Raw genomic sequence first — 18,052 nt, 5'->3', positions numbered from 1 at the left:
AAGAAAATTTTACTGCTTTCAAGAAGTCAAACCTGTATTCAGGTATCAGGATATCAGATATCCAGGATATCTGAAGTAAACCAGCAGAATATCTTTGTCCAGCAAACATGTAGGGTTTGTTGTGGGGAGGGAGATGTCAACTCCTGCAGTAAGTATTTTCAGCCACATTTACTGTAGAAGACAACTCTGAAATACTGTTGTGCCCTCAATTAATAAGGCTTGGGGGGCTCCAGGACTGCTAGCTTTTTCTAACGGATGGTCAAAGGGGTGAAAGGACACTTGGCACAGACAAGGACTCTGCAGCTTTGAAAAGCCACCCCTGAAGTAAGATGTGATTGAGGTCTATAAACCAGGGGTGGCATGGAGAGGGCATGATTGTTCCTAAGTCACTCCTGGCATCAGCTGAAACCTGCAGGATCAGACTCAACCCCGAATGGGAACTGCTCCCCACCATATGTAAGTAGGAGGTAGCAGACGATGAAGATTTACACAAGTTTAGAAGGGATTGGACAAATGCATGGAACAGCATTAGAGGCTATTAGCTAAAGACACAGCCTTTGGCCGAGGAAATGCCTGAGCCCCGATCTCAGGGTGCTGGAAGGCACGCTGCAGGGTGCACGGCTGGATGCCCGCCTGGCTGGCACTGCAACGCACCCTGGGGTGACCCGCAGCTGCCTGGCTCTGCAGGGGAGCACGTAGTCACCTCCCGGCTGTCAGGACTGACTCCTGCTGCGGCTGCTAACTCCTTCGGTGACTATTCGCAATCCAACGTATCTATTTCTGCTGAGTATCATTGGGAAAGCAATGTTTGCCTTACTACAAGGGAGACTGAAGCTTAAATAACCCCAGATAAGCACTACTAGAGGGAAGTTACAAGTGGAAAGGGAGGTAATTGCACATATCGCCAATTCAGAGAGACGCTTAAGCACATGCTTTAGTTAATAACACAAATAATCCAGCAAAACTTTTCCATCCAAAGCACTGAAGTACGTTCTGAAATTACCACTCCAGTGGTACTTACAACAAGCAGACAGCCTGCCTCCCCGGTTCACGAGGGTGTGTGTGCAATGCCATCAGTGCTGGGGAAGTCTTGCAAGAGGGAGCAAAAGCACTTTCCTTCGTAAGGCCCATTTCACCAGGATGGGAATTAAAGTTTGCATGTGCTTAAATGACTCCTGAAGTAGTCTGGGCAACAGAGCCCGGGTTTAAGACAGGCATATGAAAACAGAACAGGTGAACCAGTAATATTACCACACTTAAGCTTAAAATATTTTCCCAGCTCTCAAACCTTGAACCTGCCTCTGTTTCTTCATTGATCAGTGAACAAGGCTGAGACCTTGCACATATCAAAGTGCACTTCTCAGTATTAAATGTACTAAATTCAGAAACCCAGCCAAAAGCAGTCGACAAAGCAAGGCAACACTGTCCCATTGCCTGGATGGGGGAGCTCTCGGCTCTCTCCAGGGCATCTGTCCCTGCCGCCCACTGTGCCTAAGCCAGGCTTCCCACCCGGCATGGGATGTTTCTGCTCTTATCACACTGACCATTGCTTTCTTCCAAACACTCCTCCCCAGAGCCAGCCCTCTCACAGGAGGCCTTCACCCCAGGCAAGTGTCACGAGTAATGAGCGGAGTCCAGTCCCCACAGACACACAGCGGCCGTGAGCCGCGTGCTACCACCGGTAATTTAAAAGGTCAGTTCACATTTCCCATCAGCTTGGCTCCTGCGGCCCCTTCCCACTCACCATGTACCATTTGGCACCAAGGGCAGTCCACTGGCCTGGATTAACTCCTTGCAGGCTCCCACAGGAATCCAGTTTGCAACTTCTAATTTAATAAACCCTAACTAGCAATGATGCATTCGCTGCTGTGACCACTGCGAGTTTCAAGCAGCTGCATGGTTATTGAGTCTCCCAAATTACATAACAATTATGTATGCTTACATTAAAATTACCTTGCAATCTCTAGATTGCCTGGCAACACTTTTTCTTCAGCGTGCACAAACGGTGCACTTTCCTCTGTAATTACATAATAATTGCCACGCATTTACCCAGCAGTTCCGAGAGAACACCATTTTTAACTTTCATTTGCTAATAAAGTAAGTGGTTACTCAATAGCCCAAAATAAAGCATCCTATTGTTCCTGTTGTTGAGAGTGTTCGGGCATCCTATAATTTATTGCCCTGTTTCACTCCCTCTGCCTAGGACGACCCACACTTTACTTCTTTTTTCTTTTTGACTGTCTTCTAAACTTAAAGTTTCCTCTGAGCAGGAACTGTTACGCCAGCAGCACCCAGCACAGCAGAGCTTGGATCTTCCAGCTGAGGCATACAGGTTCTGCTATAGTATGAATGTTAATGAGAATATAAAAAGCTGCAGTCTTCGCCCTTCAAAATCTACTGAAAAATAGTCTTGTGCTTCCCATTCATATATACATTTCCATATATACATTTCCACTGACTTCCTGGGGTGACCTGACTGATTTTGGCACAACCTGGAAGCTTCTGGACTGTCAGAGACTTGCAAACATTGATTTCATTCCCACCCACTGGTTTTAGACAAAAAATGAGGTGGTGTTGCATTTCAATGTGGAGATGGACCAAGGCACTGCAAACCACCTTCCTCTGCCTCGGCAAGGCCCTTTACACTCAGAGACTTGTTCTCTGCAGGTTTTTGAAACCACGTGAGTCTTCAACAAAAGCAAGGGGCTTGCTCTGGCTCTGAGGAGCTGCTGAGCTTGCACAGGCCACCGGAGATCGGTGAAACGAAGGCAGACAAGGCTCAAAGCACTACGGCAGCATGAAACATTCCTTTTGAGTTTGACACAGCTACATGTTGGCTTTTTGAAAGCACATCTGAAAATTCCCTCTGGTTTGTGAAAGAAGCAGATATTTATTTCCAAAGGTTGAAACAGCTGGAAAAGTCTCACTAGATGGTGAGGGTGACACGGCTCTGTCTCGCACACATCTGACCTTTCATGCGTTGCACGTTGCTCATTGACTGGAGATGACGATCACTTGCTCAAGCGTCCTTGTCCCTCCCTCTGCTGGCTGCCCTGCCTTCAGATTTACTACCAAACCCATGCATTTGCACTGCCACAGTAAGCCAGGTTTATGAAAGGTTGCTACGCCTGAGAGACACCAAGCTAACCTACATCAGTCTCTCAGAACCTGGCACAGCGCAGCTACCTCTGCCATCAGGTCAGCACAGCGATAACCTCAAGGATGGTGTGGACAAGCTGCTGGATGGAAGAGGAGCCAAGCCAAAGGCCACCTACCCCAGCACCCTGTCTCCTCCCGGGGTCAATAGCTTGGGGAAAAGCATCAGGCAGAGAGATGTAACACCTTCAGTACCCATACTCCCTGCTTTAGGCAGCCCGATGGCAAACTCTGCCTGCATCCTCATATTTCATAGTCCATGATGCTCTTTTCTTCTACAGACTTGTTTAATCACTTTGAGCCCATTTAGTTCTGGCACCTGCTATCTCCCCTAGCTATGAACGTCAATTTAATTACATGCTACATGAAAGAGTAATTCCTTCTGGTTTAAACTTGCTACCTGATTATTTTGTTTGCTACCCCTCAGTTCTTGTATTTTTAGAGACAGAGAAGATTCATTCCCTGTTCACCACTTTCCTGACACTTAGGATTTTATAAGCCTCTGTCATATCACCCCTTCCCATGATAAGTTTCAAATCTTAAGAGCTTTGGTCTTATCTCTGTACAGAAGATGTTCCGTCTCTGTATAGAAGATATTCCAAGACCATCCTGATCACCCTTCTCAGGCTTTTTTCAGTTCTAGAGAACTGTTTCTAATACAGGCTGAGCCGAGTTGCGCAAAATATTCAAGATACTCCTTGCCTGTATCTAAAAGCTCTTACAGATCCAAATAACTATATAATGGCATTTTCTGTTTTCTTCTTTATTTCATTCCCAAGAACTCCCCAAATCTTATTAGCTTTGTTGACTGTCACTAAGTAATGGGCTGGCATTTTCAAGAGAACTATCCAGAACGAAGCTTGAGTGAGAACAGCTGATTTGGAGCCTGTCACTACATACGTATTTTTAGTGTTGTTTCTCCCCCTCATGCATTATCCTGCAGTCAGCAACATGAATTTTTATCTGCCATTTTATCATGCTGTCGCTTGCTATCATGGCATCTTCCTGCCAGTCTTTGCAGTCAGTTCTAACAATGACTATCCTGAATAACTAGATGTCATCACCAATCTCTCTTACTGTACTCTACCCTTTTTCTGGTCATTTAGGAATATATTGAACAACCCAGGCCACATTATGGATTCCTGTTTAACTGCACTAGTGACTTTTCTCCATTGTGAAAGCTGTATTCCTACCTTCCTGATTGTCTAGTTATTAATCCACAAGAGGCCATCCAACCAAAGAGACTTATGAGCTTCTTTATCTGCTCAAAAGCTGTTTGGCAATCAAAACACGATGTAGTAACAGGATCACCTTATCTACATGTTTGTTGACTCCTCAGGAAAACGAATAGATCTGCAAGGCATGAATTGCCTCTGCAAAAGGTGTATCATCTCTCCCTCCTCATATTCAGCCATCCAACCATGGTCAATTCTTTAGTGCATCAATGTGCAGAGAAAGCAGTCAACGATGAGATCACTAAACTCTATGGAGAGCTGTCAACAAGGAGGACAGCAGAATCAAACAGGCATAGAGACAAACGCAGCTCACCAGCAGTTTTGTCTGACAACGCTGGTACACAAGCGGTAATCGCAGACCAGCCGACTCATGGGTACCTCCATGCTACATGGGTCCCTGGTAGCAGCCTGTGCATAAACTGCTCCAGTGCAAGGAGCAGCGCTGAGGATAAAGGCAGGGACCTTCTGCTGGAAAAGGAAGAGAAGGGGCTCAGGCTAATGTGAGTGAGCAACAGGGGATCTGAGTTGTGCCTTCTGACTTGGTGACAAGGCTGGTGGGAGGCTCAGGAGGAGTGGGAATGCACAGTGTAATATGTTTAGACACAGCATGGGAGTAATGCCAGCTACCAGCACCACACCACATCAAAGCACCAGGTTCTCTGACAGAGAATCAGCTGATAAATGCGCAGCTCTATTGTGCTTGCTACTTTCAGAGGTCTGTCTTACAGAAAAGAAAGCAACCAGCAATTTCATGGGTGTCCTCCTACTGCTGGCACAGGTCAGAAGAGAAGCCAGCCATGAAGCCTGCAGCACAAGGTCTGCAGATCAGCAGTGAGCAAAATGCACCATTTGACAGCCTGACATCCCCCGCTGCAGAGAGCGAGAGGTTACATGGACATGCCAGCTCTGCTAAGAGTCCATGAGGGGAAACACCAGCCAGCCGTCGCTGCTCCTCGGGGCCCATGCTCACAAGATGCCAGCACATAGACCACTCTACCTTGTGTCTTCAATTCAGGGACCCCTCTTCTCCCACCCCTGCCAGGTTCTTGCTAGCAGGGACGTCAACTACAACAGGGTCAAAAAAATCCCTGCTGTCATTTCCAGACCTATCGTGGCCTCCTTGTACTCTTCAGGACAGGCACTCAGCAAAGAATCTGGCCTCAGCCACATTGGGAGAAGACTTACAAAAAAAGGTGACGATAATCAAATAGGCTACAAACAGGAAACCTGCCGCTAGAGTCCCCAGACGGAGCCTGGGAACTTGAGTCACCACCTCCCTGGAGGGCACAGCACCGCTGGGCTCTCGTCACAACACAGCCCTGAATGACGACAAGTCAGAAACCGATGCTGTGGAGGGAGCAGACAAGGGCAGACACCCTCCCAGCACTGCTCGCCTGCTCTCCCCACGGCCGGCGCTTGCCCTGCTAAGTTGGAGACAGCAATTTATTCCAGCTAAAGCTAACTGACTCAGTCTGTCACTGCAAACATCCATTTTCTGGCTCTGCTATTGCCTTCAAAGATGCTCTCCAAAAAGAGATAAATAGAAGAAAAAAGAAAGCCACTATTTTCATCATGTCCTTTCTAAGGAATGCCTGCTCCTGGCATCTGTGATGCTGCCTGGGTAAATCTGAGCTGAGCGGGAACACCACCAACTGCAAACCCTGTCACATGCAATTAGAGGGGACCTCGCTCACTCAACTGACAGCCCACCAGTCGAGAGGCTTCTCCCCAGCTGAGCAGGAGGCCAACACACGCGCTCTGCAAAGCTGCTGTCAGCGCTGGCGGTACTCACAGTACTCAATGCCCAAGACGATGTCTCGGAAGTAGAGCCGAGCCTGCTCCTCACTGAAGGGCTGGTCACTTGGTACCTCCATGACAGGCCTGTTAGGAAGAGGGAGAGGAATTAAGAACTTTGCAGAATGGCAGTAACTCTCCTTGCTGGAGGAGTTGTAGGTCCTCCATCACTATGTCCCCAGCATTGAGGGCCAGGCTCCCAAGAGGTTCTGGATGCTGTGACACAGGACGGAGGCGCAGCCATCCTTTCTGGACGTGGTGACACCTAGGTTAGTGAGCTCAGCTAGCGGTGACGGGTGGCTTTGCACAGTCCCTGAGCCAGCATGAGCCACAGAGCCCTCACCAACACCAGGATTAACTGCTGCTGTCCGCACGAAATAGGGCAAACACTTCATTCACCGAGAGTCCTAACGGGAAAAGTGTAGTGAAAGAACAAAACTGGATCTGGCCTTTGGTTTCTTGCTAAAGTTGCTCATGGCTGTGAGCACCAGCTTCACCAGCAGGTACCAGGCAGCAGTGGGGATTGAATGCCCTTTGCTGTGCACTGGATGTCATGCCTGCTGGGGCTCAGTCCTGAAGCAACATCAGCGTGCAGCTAGTCTAAACCAAGGCAGAATCTAGACACGAACCACTGGCTTAAAGGTTAAGTGGAAATATTTCCAGTGCATTGTGCTAAACTGCTTTGAAAACCTATTTTGCTTTTCAGGGTTCAGCCACCACCAGAACACAGCCATTCAGCCCTACACAGCCAAGGTTACCTGGTCAGCTTCTCCTCTCCTTTCCTTTGTATGCCGCCACTGCTGAGAGATGCACAGTATCCTCTAAAAGCCCCTCTTCTGCCTGAGCCTGCTGAAAGCTGAGGGCAAAGAGGCTGTAAGAGCTAGTCAGCATCTTCTGTTCCCCCGTGGATGAATGGCAGGAGCTAAGAACTTCACTGCACTGGGGGTTAATCCTGCTTGTGCTCAGCAGCTTGACCTTGCATTTGGACATACGCCCACTGACTCAGGGTGGATTTAAGTGAGTGCTCCCGAGACACTGTCCTTACAAGTCAAACCCTGGCTGAGAATAGCCCATCGCCAAAATCAGGCTCTGCAGCACTTCCCCTCAGCACCCAGCAGCAAATCCTTCCTGCGGCATTTCTCTTCTGCCTTGCTGCCATTTGATCGACGACCTGCATCTCCCATTTGCATTTTTCTGCCACTGCCTTCCCTCCCTCTTCATGCACGTTTTTCTGCTGCTGAAACCAGGGAGAAATAGTGTGAGTGGCAGGACTGGCAGAGCCACTAATGGAGTCTAATTGCCTTCTGCTAGAGGCAGACAGGCTGCGCTCGGCCGAGCTGCACATTCCCTGGCCACAGCTTACAGGAGCTTTTTTTCCCCCCCCCCTCCCTGTCTCCTACAGGATAGTCATCAGCCTGGTCACCAGGGAGACTGGGGAGCCTCTCACCAGCAACCCGCTGGAGCTAGCAGCCTGCAAGAGGCTTGTGCATGGGGCCAGAGAGAAAAATAAGCCCTTTGGGAATCTCCCCCATCCTGGGCACAGCTCTCCTGACCTCACTGTAACTCTGCAGAGCTGCAGAATCAGCGCAGGTGTAGCAAAAAGCAGCGAGGAGACTTCCACCACCTTATCACTTCTCCTGCTATGGAAAAACATGCCAACAAAACAGCTTCCCACAACATGTTAGCGCTAGGGGCAAAATAAGGCAGCAGGTGGCAAGTAAATGTTGATGCAACCACACACCCCTTGTACCAGAGGAAGCCACGATGTAGCTGTTACCCCAGCACAGTATTCCTATTAAAACCTTTTCTTCCAGGCACCTGATGGGGAATTGGCATCAAATTTGTTTTCCGGATCAAAGCCTGACACCAGGACACGTTCTCCCAGCCCATTACGATTCACCACATCATTCCAGGCTGTACAGTGCAAAGGCAACTACAGCTGGATTTTGACTCCTCTGCACTTGCCTGCAGACAGCAGTTTGCCCCACTGTACATATCAAACCGCTATTTCACTTAGGAAGCTAATGATGCACACCAAAAATTTCAACACAAGAGATCCCAGGAGGGCTACTTACCCTTTCCTTAGGAGGTCAAACACTGCAAGAAAAGGAAATCAAACCATGAATGAATCAGAAGAGGGGATTGAGCTTATTCCGTTTTTTTTAGCACCTACAAAACCACATCTATTCCCATACCTGCAAAATCAATTTATCTCTACTCAATTCTCTTCCCACACCCATGACAAGGACACCAGAGGATGCAAAATGAAAATATTCATCTCTTCAGCAAAGACAAATATCCCGCCAGCTCCACGCAGGGAGACAGCAGGTGCTAATTTATCAACCACATTTCTGCTGCTCCCGGTGTCAGCCCTTGCTGATTTGAGCCCCGTCTTACTCAGTACCTTCAGGGAGGGTGTTTGGTGTGATATTTCTGCTAAATTGCTGATACTGAACGAGATGCTGTAAGAACATGTTGCTCCATTTCTGCTGTGTCAATCAGCAGGACAGCTACATGGCTGTCAGACGTAAACGCTCCTTGGCAGGAGCAATTGGAGAGGATTTGTTGGTGTGAGTCGAGGTTTGTAGAGCACATGAGTTTTTGTCTCTGATTTAGGGGTTAAGGGCAATGTAGTAGGAGAGCTCTTTCCTCACAAATTACTAAGGGATTTCTTGCACCTCCCAAGAAAACCAAGCAGATCACCCTCCCCAAAGCACCAGGCAGCCCTGCTTACAGCTGCGATGTTAGACCAGTTGAAGGTACAAACACAACAAGCCAGCCTGCATTGGCTCATCTTGCTCTCCAGGCTGAAGAAGCTGCAGCTTGTGGTAGCATTTCATTATTCAACCATCTTGTGCCACCGCAGGTTGCTCAATTTCTATCAGCATCCCCCATCCTCTGCTTTCTTCCCAATGAGCATGTAGCAGAGTGCTCACAGCAGTACTTAATGCCAGCAGTAATTAGCAAAGAGCAAACTCCACTTTCTCTAGTTTTGCTTTGTAGTGGGAGGGCATTTTTGGAAGCAGAAAGGTGCAGTTATCATCAGCTGGGTCAGCAGCAGGAGGGAGGAAGCCCACTTGCAGAAGGTTCAATCCTGAGCAGCACTGAGCACCCACAGCTTCCCCTTGCTGCCGAGGGAACTGCAGAGGCAGGAGCTTGATTTGCTTGCATTGCTTAGCCCAAACCACTCCCGGGATCCCAGGCAGAGCAAAGGGGAGCAAAGAGGCAATGGGGCATGGACAATACGGACACAGCCACTGCTCGCTGCCCAGGGACTAGTGCAACCTGCCCAGGACCCCCAACAGGGCCAAGACATTTCCCACTTGTCCTGCTGCTATTGCTGCCATTTCTGGGACTGTTATCTTGCTCCACAGGGAGAGCTTGGTTTGGGGTTTGTTTTGTTTGGTTTTTTTCTTTTTCTTTTCTGCAGCTTTTTTGGCTTCGTCATGCATTTATTTTCATTCAATAAAAAAAGCTTGCTACCTCACCTCTCCCCTTCTCTCCATCCCCAGGAGTTCAGGCCTTTAAACAACGGCCTCAGCCACCCTCCCCACCACATGTGCATCTGTCTTGGCGGCCGCTTTGCGATGCTGCCAGAGTGCCACTGGGGCTTCAGCCGGAAGGGAAAAGCAGCCTTTAAAAGGCAAATAGCTTCATTTGCTAGGCCGAGCCCCCTTTCACAGGCAGCTTCAAAAGCATCCCATAATTATTTCATGAGAAGCAGCCTTTGAGCCTGTCTCATCAGGAAACTTTACAGGGAAGCAGAGATGTAACAGGGTCGGACGTCTCCCTTCTCTGGCCCATCTCAGAGGGTACCTCAGTGCCTCCCAGGCCTGTCCCTCCAGGTTTTGCCCAAATGGGGGTTAGGCTGCGGCTGGCACTTCCAAGGTTTGGGGAAGAGAAAGACAAAATGGGCGGAAATTCCTCACCCTCTGCATAAACACGAGCTATGGTCAGCTATGGCCTCCCATCTGAGCACCCCATGGCAGGGTCTGGGCTCAGAGGCCAAAGGCAGGCATGCTGCTGTCTTAGGAGGTCCCAAGGCTCAGCAGGGTGGTCAGTGCCTCTGCTGGGGTCACAGGGAACACCCTGAGACAAGACTGCTTTCCAGAGTCACTACCGCTATCCACAGCCTATAGGAGGAGTCTGGAGAGACCAACCTCATACCAGGAGGACAAGAAACCATCATGCACCTTTCCCTTCTCTCCTGGCTCTAGGACTGGAACCGACATATATATAGAGGAGGGCAGAGCTGCTGTCATGTCTTTTTAGTGTCCCCATGGCAAGGAGATGTGCACAGCTGTACTAAGACACAAGGCTGCCTCACCCTACTGCAAGGAGCCTTTCCATCCCACTGCCTTTACAGGCATTTAGCTTTTCAGAAAAAAAAAGTCCGCTGAAGTTGGTACAAGTTTCCTCCTGGCATTGACCCCGAGCCCTGGTACATGTTACTTGCATCACTAGGTTTAAACCCAGACGGTTCTGTTAGCATATAATGACTCACATACCCATGTACAAGTTGTCCTCTGCAGGATCATCAAGGACCTGTAATTGATAACAGAAAGATAAGCGGAAAGGAGAAAAAGAGGAAGAACAGCAGGACAAAAAAAAGAGATTTTTAATCAAACAACATTTTACTGCTCCCTGTACATTGTGCTGAGCTGCAGAGCATTGAGAATGACTTAGGCTAATATTTAGAGATTCCTGCAGAGAGAGGGGCTTTGAAGGACACAGATTTTCCTGTCTCCAGAAAAATCTGGGCTTCTGCCTGTATTTGAGAAACAGCTTAACAATAAAGGCACTGCTTGTCCTAATCTGACCTCAGCCAACATTGAAAACGGCACCGAAGCCTTGCACTTGTGCACCTTCCCAGGCTTGTCTACACAAGTTTCACTGGTCAAAGCTTGCTGCTATTTCTACCAGCAGAGGCAGCTGCCTTCTCTTGGGCACCAGCCCAACGCCCAGGATAAGTATGGCAGTTTGTCATACATAATCGGTATGATCTTGCTTGGAATCACCAGCCTAAATTTCTGAACAACTATTTTAAACCGATTTTGGCTGAAGTAGGAGCAGTTGAAGAAAGATCCTCTTGCTGCAATACAAACCAGACTTGTTTCAGTGTAGCTTAGGGCGGAGAAGCAGCTCACCTCTATCAGCTTTACGATGTTAACATGGTCCAGTTTCTTTAAGATGGCTATTTCCTGATAGACTCTGTCCAGTGGTGCCATGGGTTTTGGCTGCTCTCCGGAGGATGCTTTCGACCCTCTGGGAGGAGGCCGACCTGCAATCGTGATAACATGGTGAAGAACTATTCGTTTTTCAGCAGCACTTGGCCCGCAGGAGTGAGCAGCCACCAGCCCCTCTGCAGATACCTCCAGCTATTCTAGAAGATCTCATCATCCTGTTATCACCCCAAAGTGTTACAGTCTCCACCCAGAACAGAGATCTCCAAGCCCCATTCAGACCAGCTCCTACTGGCTTCCCAGCTTGGTCTGTTTGCCAGGTCCCATGGCCCAGCCACTGGAGCCAGGCGCTATCTGAGGGGGTAGGAGAGCCCCTGGGAGCAGGGGGTCTACCCTGCCTAACTTCCAGCACTTAATTAGGCTTCACAGATGGTGAACACGGAAGAGTCAGCACTTCAAAGAGACTCAGAAAATCAAAGCCAGGAACCTAATTACTGAGAGCGTTGAATTTCCCTGCGGTTGTGCCTGCCCTTTCACTACCCACTGCATTTTAACCAGCCCCCCAACTACTTGGGCAAGTTCTGCAGTCCTTGCAGACAATGTTTCTACAGAGAGATTTGCCTGGCTGAGGACAACAGGCAGACCTCTAAATGTGAGATACCCACGCGGAAATCCATACTGCTTCAAGAGCTTCTTTTTGGAGAGGACTTTCATAGCCTGAAGGAAGAAGAAAAGCAGTGTTAAAACTGAACAAGAGCCAAAGTGCTCGTTGCTGTGACCCAGGAGTCAAGGACTGGCTCAGGTCTGTCCTCAACCTAGAGAAGTAGTCTTCTGGTTAGCGGTGGCCATGAGACACACAAACACCCTGACACAAGCTTTCCTAAAGGCACCGCTAAGCATTTGTTTCATTCATCTTTTTCCCATGAAAAAATAAATGGTTTTGATTTATTTTAAATTGGACAAAGAAAAAGGAGCCCTGTTTCTGCATTTGGGGCAGGAGCTTGAAGGAAGAGGTGGGTTCCTCTAGCTGTTTTGGATGATGCTACGGCCATGCCGCAAGTCAGAGCCACTTCAAGGCTGCTCCACCTTATGCCAGAGGGTCTAAGAAGGAAAAGAGCTGGAGTGTCATGGCAATACCACTTTCAACCTCCATCACAGACCTGGAACAGGGTGAGGACACAGCCCTTCCACCAGCTCTGTGCTGCCTGGGCAAGCCTTTTGTATTCCCCAAAGACTGTTTTTGCTCCGTAAACCTCTTCCATGCTGCCAGAGCAATACAGAGCACCTGCAGTATGATCCAGCACCATACCCAAGACCATGAACAAGATACTTCGTGGGCATCTGTCCCTGTACCATCAGAAACGGGGAAGCCAGCTCTGTGCAGGAGCACAGCAAAGACACAGGGAGGGAAGCAGGCTTTTGCCAACAGCTTCCCTCCGTTCTCGTACCCGATCATATGCTGGCACTGTTGTGAACCCAGGCAGCTGAGGCATGGGAGGGGGTCAGGGTAATTTTTTCTGCTATCCAATTAGCATTAGCACAGTAGCAAAAGGCAATCTGAATTTAATAAACAGTCTCTGCACCTCCATCTGTGTGTTAATAACCTTTTTGAGGGCCACTCAAACGGCCCCGAGTGGCCCAGCAAATAAATATTTCATGAGAAACCAGCTCATGGTACAATTTGTTCAGGAAAACAGTCTATGCTCCCAGGAGCTGGGATGGTCACTTGCTCCTTCCCCTAGAATAGGTAGTTACTCCTATTCATTAAGCATCTAAATCTGAAATTCACACTGGAGTGACCCCTGTGAAATATAATTAACCAAGGACTCTCGCAGGACACAGTCAAATGCCAAGGAATTTTGCATTAATACCACGGAGGCAGGCTCTCTGCATGCTACCTGCTTTTAACACGTACAACGGGAACAGGTCACCAAAACCATTTCGGCGAGCTCCTTCCCAAGCTGTTTTTCCTGGCAGCGATGCCAGGATCCCCACGTCCCTTCAGTGCTCCTGCTGCAGCCAGGTTCACAGCTCACTGAAAGGACTGTTATTTTTGGTACTGATCCAGTGAAATCCTCTGGATTTGCACCCGTGTAATTGAGAAGAGACACTGTGTAGTTCTCAATCCTGCCTGACAGCTCCCGAGTCAACTGTTGGAAACAACGGTGTTGAGAGACAGACTCAGAAGTGCTTATCTTTTACTTAGCACAGTGCTGTGTCCAATACAGACAGCCAAATGATGGTCTGCTGAAAGAGGATCCAAGATGTGTGCAACCACCTCCAAGGATGGCCAGGACCAAGCCTGGAAGACTTCCTACGCTCCCACTTTTATCTCTCCATAATGAAAATTTATGGGAAAAAAAACCATCACCAGCCTGGGAGGAGAATGCTCCCCTTGCTCCAATCCCACCTCGAGTCCTTCCTGCCTTCTGGCAAGGAGCTTTAGAAAAAGAAGAAATATAAGATGCAATTTGCTGCTGAAAGCTCCCACGTTGCATCAATGCTCAGGGAACCCAGCCTGAGGAACCGAACCATCGCCACCAGTCGTGCCCACATCAGGCTAGTCCTTCCCAGGGCAGGCTCTGGGGAGCGGCTGGAGGGAGCAGGAAGGTACAGAGAAGAGGAATAGCAAACACAAGAATTGCTCTCAGGGACAGAAATGGAGGGAACAAGAGCTACTGCTGTCACCCAAACTCCTTGAAGGATGCTACGAGGGGCGATGGGGAGATGCGTGGGGGTTACTGCATCTTAGGTGAGCTGACTGAACCACCTTTCCTGCTGTGGAAGAAGCACCAGGACATGCTTATACCAACTTCAAAGCACCAGTATCTGCTGCTACACAAGCAGGGCTGGATCAGAAGAGAGAACCTGTCCCACTGCGCTTTCAAACACAAATGGGGGACAAAGAGCAAACTTCATCATGCAACAGGCCAGAGCCACTTAATTATCACAAAAGCAGAGACGAGAGCACGTGGCGGTGAAGCCTCACTTTAATTACAGCGTGAGCTGGCAGGACAAGGCTTCCTCACTGAATTGTAGCTGCGCATAATGGGAGCAACACAGGGATGCTTCAGCAAACCTCTCCTTGCAGGCTCACATGCATGAAAGAGCCAAAGACATTTGTACTCACAGGCAGAGCTAATTACCCAGATAATGCCTTTCTGATAAAGAACCAGCTCAGAGCCAAGCGGAGGGATTTTTCCTTTGCACTGGCATGCATTGCTTCAGCTTCCTCAGGAAAAGAGGGAGCCTAGAGGAGATTTCCTCCACACATGCCCTTGCACCCACCTTCCTTCCGACTATTCACACGTGGACATGGGTCTTGACATTTTCCTTTGAGAGGCAGCAGGAACTTTGTGCTTTTCTTTGATATATGTTTATTATCTAAGTTTACTGCTCTCCTCCTACCAACCTGGCAGCTGGAAACCACAAGGAAGCCACCCGAGGGAAAGGAGATTCCAGGTTTATGGAGAAGAGGGATGCCTGGGACACAGCAGCTTTCACAACAGCGAGACCTCGAGCCCGCATCCTGCTGCTGGTCATGACAACATCAAAATGGCCATTAGTTGCGGGAGGGAAGGGTGATAAAACAGATCGAGCCAAGGGAACTTATCACCTGTCCTTTGTGATGCTCTCACAGCACTTAGGATGTCATTTTATTTGCTAACAGAGAGACTTGCATTGCAAGGGCAGAAGACCTGTGCACAGCCCCTACCTGCAGCTCCCAGGGGAGTGGGATACTGCTCAAAGGTCACTACTAACCACCTAAATCCTCTGCTAGCGCGTGACAGCACCCTGCGGGAATGCTGAGCAGACCAGAGAGCATTTCCAGCCCTTCCTCACCTGTCCCGTCTGAATAAAGTGGCTAAGAGGTTAGCTCTGTCGGGAGAGAGGAGTGTTACGCACTGAAAGAAAACCCTAAACTAGACAGGCTTAGCTGCCATGCCCCTAAAATCCTGCTCCTGCATTTGTCACCTTTTGTCCCAGACACCATTTGTCATGCTGGCAGCAGAATTACATCGGCAGGCTGTGCCCCATCCACGCTGTGCCTCCACAGCCGGGATGCCTTCCCAGAGCAGCCACGCTCGCCTGCCTCCAGCCGTCTCCTGCTCTTAGCCCGGGTGATGCAGCTCCTCATGACTCCGGTGCTAAACAGCACGGGGTGTTAAAGTAAACCAGAGATCACCTCCCTGGTCTTTACCGCACGGGAGTGCAGCTGGCAGTGGTTCAGTAGCTGTTACGTGAGAAAGAGGATGAGAAACATGGGAGCTGTGCCTTCCCTTCCCGCCTGGATGGCAATCAAAGTGGATTTTCCAGGGGCTAGAAAGTTCCAGGCTTGCTGCTGGCCACCTTCTCCTCAGCAGCAGCACTTTGTTCAGCCGTCTCTTTTCATAAACTTGGAAGGAATTTCTCCTCATCATTGAGAGTTGGTAGAAAACAGCCCTCCATGCAAAGGTGGTTAGGTACAAACAGAGGCAGAGAGAACAATCACACAATTCTTGTTTCTTAGGAAACCAGATTAAAAAAAGAAGAGGAAAAAAAAAAGAAACCCACTGACAACCTACAATGCCATTGCTTTTGTCCAGAAGTAGCATAACAGATGTCCATCATAACTGCTTGTCTTCGCAAGCTGATTTAGAGATTGAAAATAGGAAGGAGACATGACCCGAGACATCACAGAATCAAATTCCATCAGCACAATGACTCCAAACTAGATCTCCACCTGGACACGTTTGCCTTTGCTTTTTATTTGCTGCTTCTTTACAGAGCTTGGCATTTCTTCTTTTTTTCCCCTAGTCACTGTCAAAGCACTTCCTGCAAACTGAGACACTGAAACCTTTCCAGCTGTAAAGGGTTCCTTGGCAGAGCCCCGCGAATGCTGCTGTAACAGCTTCACGTGCCCCAGCAGCAGCAGGGACCGAGCGCAGTGGCCTCTGCTCTGGGAACCAGCTCCGCATCCCAACGGGGTCTCCTCCTTGGAGGGAGCACTGGATCACATACTTGGTGCTGAAAGTTCAATTTCCTTGGTCTAATACATTCCCTGCATCCGCTGATGTAAGTCAGCACACTTTCACAGCCCTCCACGGCACTGCGGTTGTTCACAGCAACAAGGGATAAAGCTCTTGGAAGCACTCTCTCATCTTTGATGGAAGGTAAAAACCCACAAAGTAAATACATCCCATCTACATTTTTCCCAAATGTGGTGATCAGCTTTTTTTCTTGAGAGTTTTGGATCTGGCCTAGAATCAGGAAAAACTCATTAAAGCAATAGAAATCCTTCCTTTTGCTTTGACAGGAGTTAGATTCAGTTCCTGGTTCCTATAAACTCTGCCTTTATGAAGAGAGCTAGTAAAGGGCCCCATGCCTCAGCAAGATTCAGGAGTCACACTCTGAATTATACTCCAAAATAAAAATTTTCTGCTTTCTTTAAAGCTTTGCTCCTTTTTATTGCAGCACACTACCTTAAAGAAAATAAAGCAAGCAGCAACACCCTGGCCTCACGCTGAAACACTGCACACGTGAATCAGTTATTAGGGGCTGCTCACTAAAGGCCAACCAAGGGCCGATTTACTCCAATTATCTGTTATTGCTTTTCACCACTGAGACAACAACCCTCCAGAGCTAAATTTGGGGAAAAATAAACACACAGAATAGGTCCTCCCCAACTATCAGAATCGCAGTTGCTTCTACTAACTGCTGGTAACAGGCAGTTGCATTAGGTATTCCCCCCGGGGGGCTGGGGTGCATCGCTGCCACGCAGCCTGGGATGGGAACGACAAGCGGAGCAGCACGGAAGTTATCTCAGCGCCGGGAGAGCACGTGGGTCAGACACACCGGGAGGCGTGGGGAGCTAAGCAACCATTAGCAATTGGCTACTATTTCTCTGAAGCTTTAAAAAGTCTGCCAGCTCCTGGGCTGTTTTAATGTCTTGGCAAAGTGGAGGTCTCTCCATCACAGCTTGCCCCCCTGGAAAACACAAGCACGGGCACCTGGAAGGATTAGTGGTTCCCAGCATGTGACTGCAGCTGGGAAAGGGGGAAAGCTCCCACTGCCCCAGCCGAAAGGGTAGCAAGTACATGAAACACAGACTTTAGCATCACAGCCTTTCGGCAGCAGTGCGGCCATCTGCCCTCTCCCCTCCCATATGCTGACATCCACTGCAATGAAACACAGGCAGACACTGCCGATGCTCTCGCTCTGGTGCCATCTCTCCAGCCGCTGTAGCACCCCACACACCTCCCAGGATCACCTCCACAGCCCCAGGGTCGCTGCTGAGATCTGTTTCAGACCCTGCCTCAACCCCCCCAACAGCAGGATCGGGGCGAACCAAAAAAGCATGTCCCTGCAACGCTGACGGTAAGGGGGTCTGCACACCCCGTCCCTCTTCGGGTAGCGAGGCTGAAACAGTGCCCAGGCATGGGAGCCGCTCTCGGGCTGCAGTAGCTTTAAAGTGTTTGCTTAGATTAGAAAAAGAAATGGAGATTAAGTGGGGATTAACTAACACGCACCAGGCTAACCTAGACACAGGCTTTCACTTTTGGCTTTGATTTGACCAGCTAAATCTACGTCCACGGTGTTAACCTACAGCCCAAAGCACAGCTTCGGGATTCCCAGAACAAAAGGGCAGTGCCAAAATATGAAGATTACAATTTTCAAAGCAAAAATACTTTCAGAATAAATGTG

The 18,052-nt window shown here is 49.0% G+C and overlaps 1 protein-coding gene across 1 annotated transcript in view; it reads right to left on the bottom strand.

Annotated features, from left to right (window-relative positions):
* The window catches only part of CAMKK1 (calcium/calmodulin-dependent protein kinase kinase 1, alpha), a 62,579-nt gene that overhangs the window by 29,542 nt on the left and 14,985 nt on the right, over nt 1-18,052 (bottom strand). The window contains exons 4-8 of the mRNA XM_009573812.1: nt 12,034-12,085; nt 11,333-11,466; nt 10,694-10,730; nt 8,261-8,282; nt 6,184-6,272 (exon numbers count right to left, since the gene is read on the bottom strand). Of these exons, the coding sequence (XP_009572107.1) occupies nt 6,184-6,272; nt 8,261-8,282; nt 10,694-10,730; nt 11,333-11,466; nt 12,034-12,085 (334 nt within the window). The remainder of the gene's footprint in view (nt 1-6,183; nt 6,273-8,260; nt 8,283-10,693; nt 10,731-11,332; nt 11,467-12,033; nt 12,086-18,052) is intronic.

Source organism: Fulmarus glacialis, unplaced genomic scaffold, assembly GCF_000690835.1.
Source record: "Fulmarus glacialis isolate BGI_N327 unplaced genomic scaffold, ASM69083v1 scaffold9003, whole genome shotgun sequence".
NCBI lineage: Eukaryota > Metazoa > Chordata > Aves > Procellariiformes > Procellariidae > Fulmarus > Fulmarus glacialis.
The sequence above is the reverse complement of the archived record's forward strand: the minus strand, read 5'-3'. Positions and strand labels throughout refer to the sequence as shown.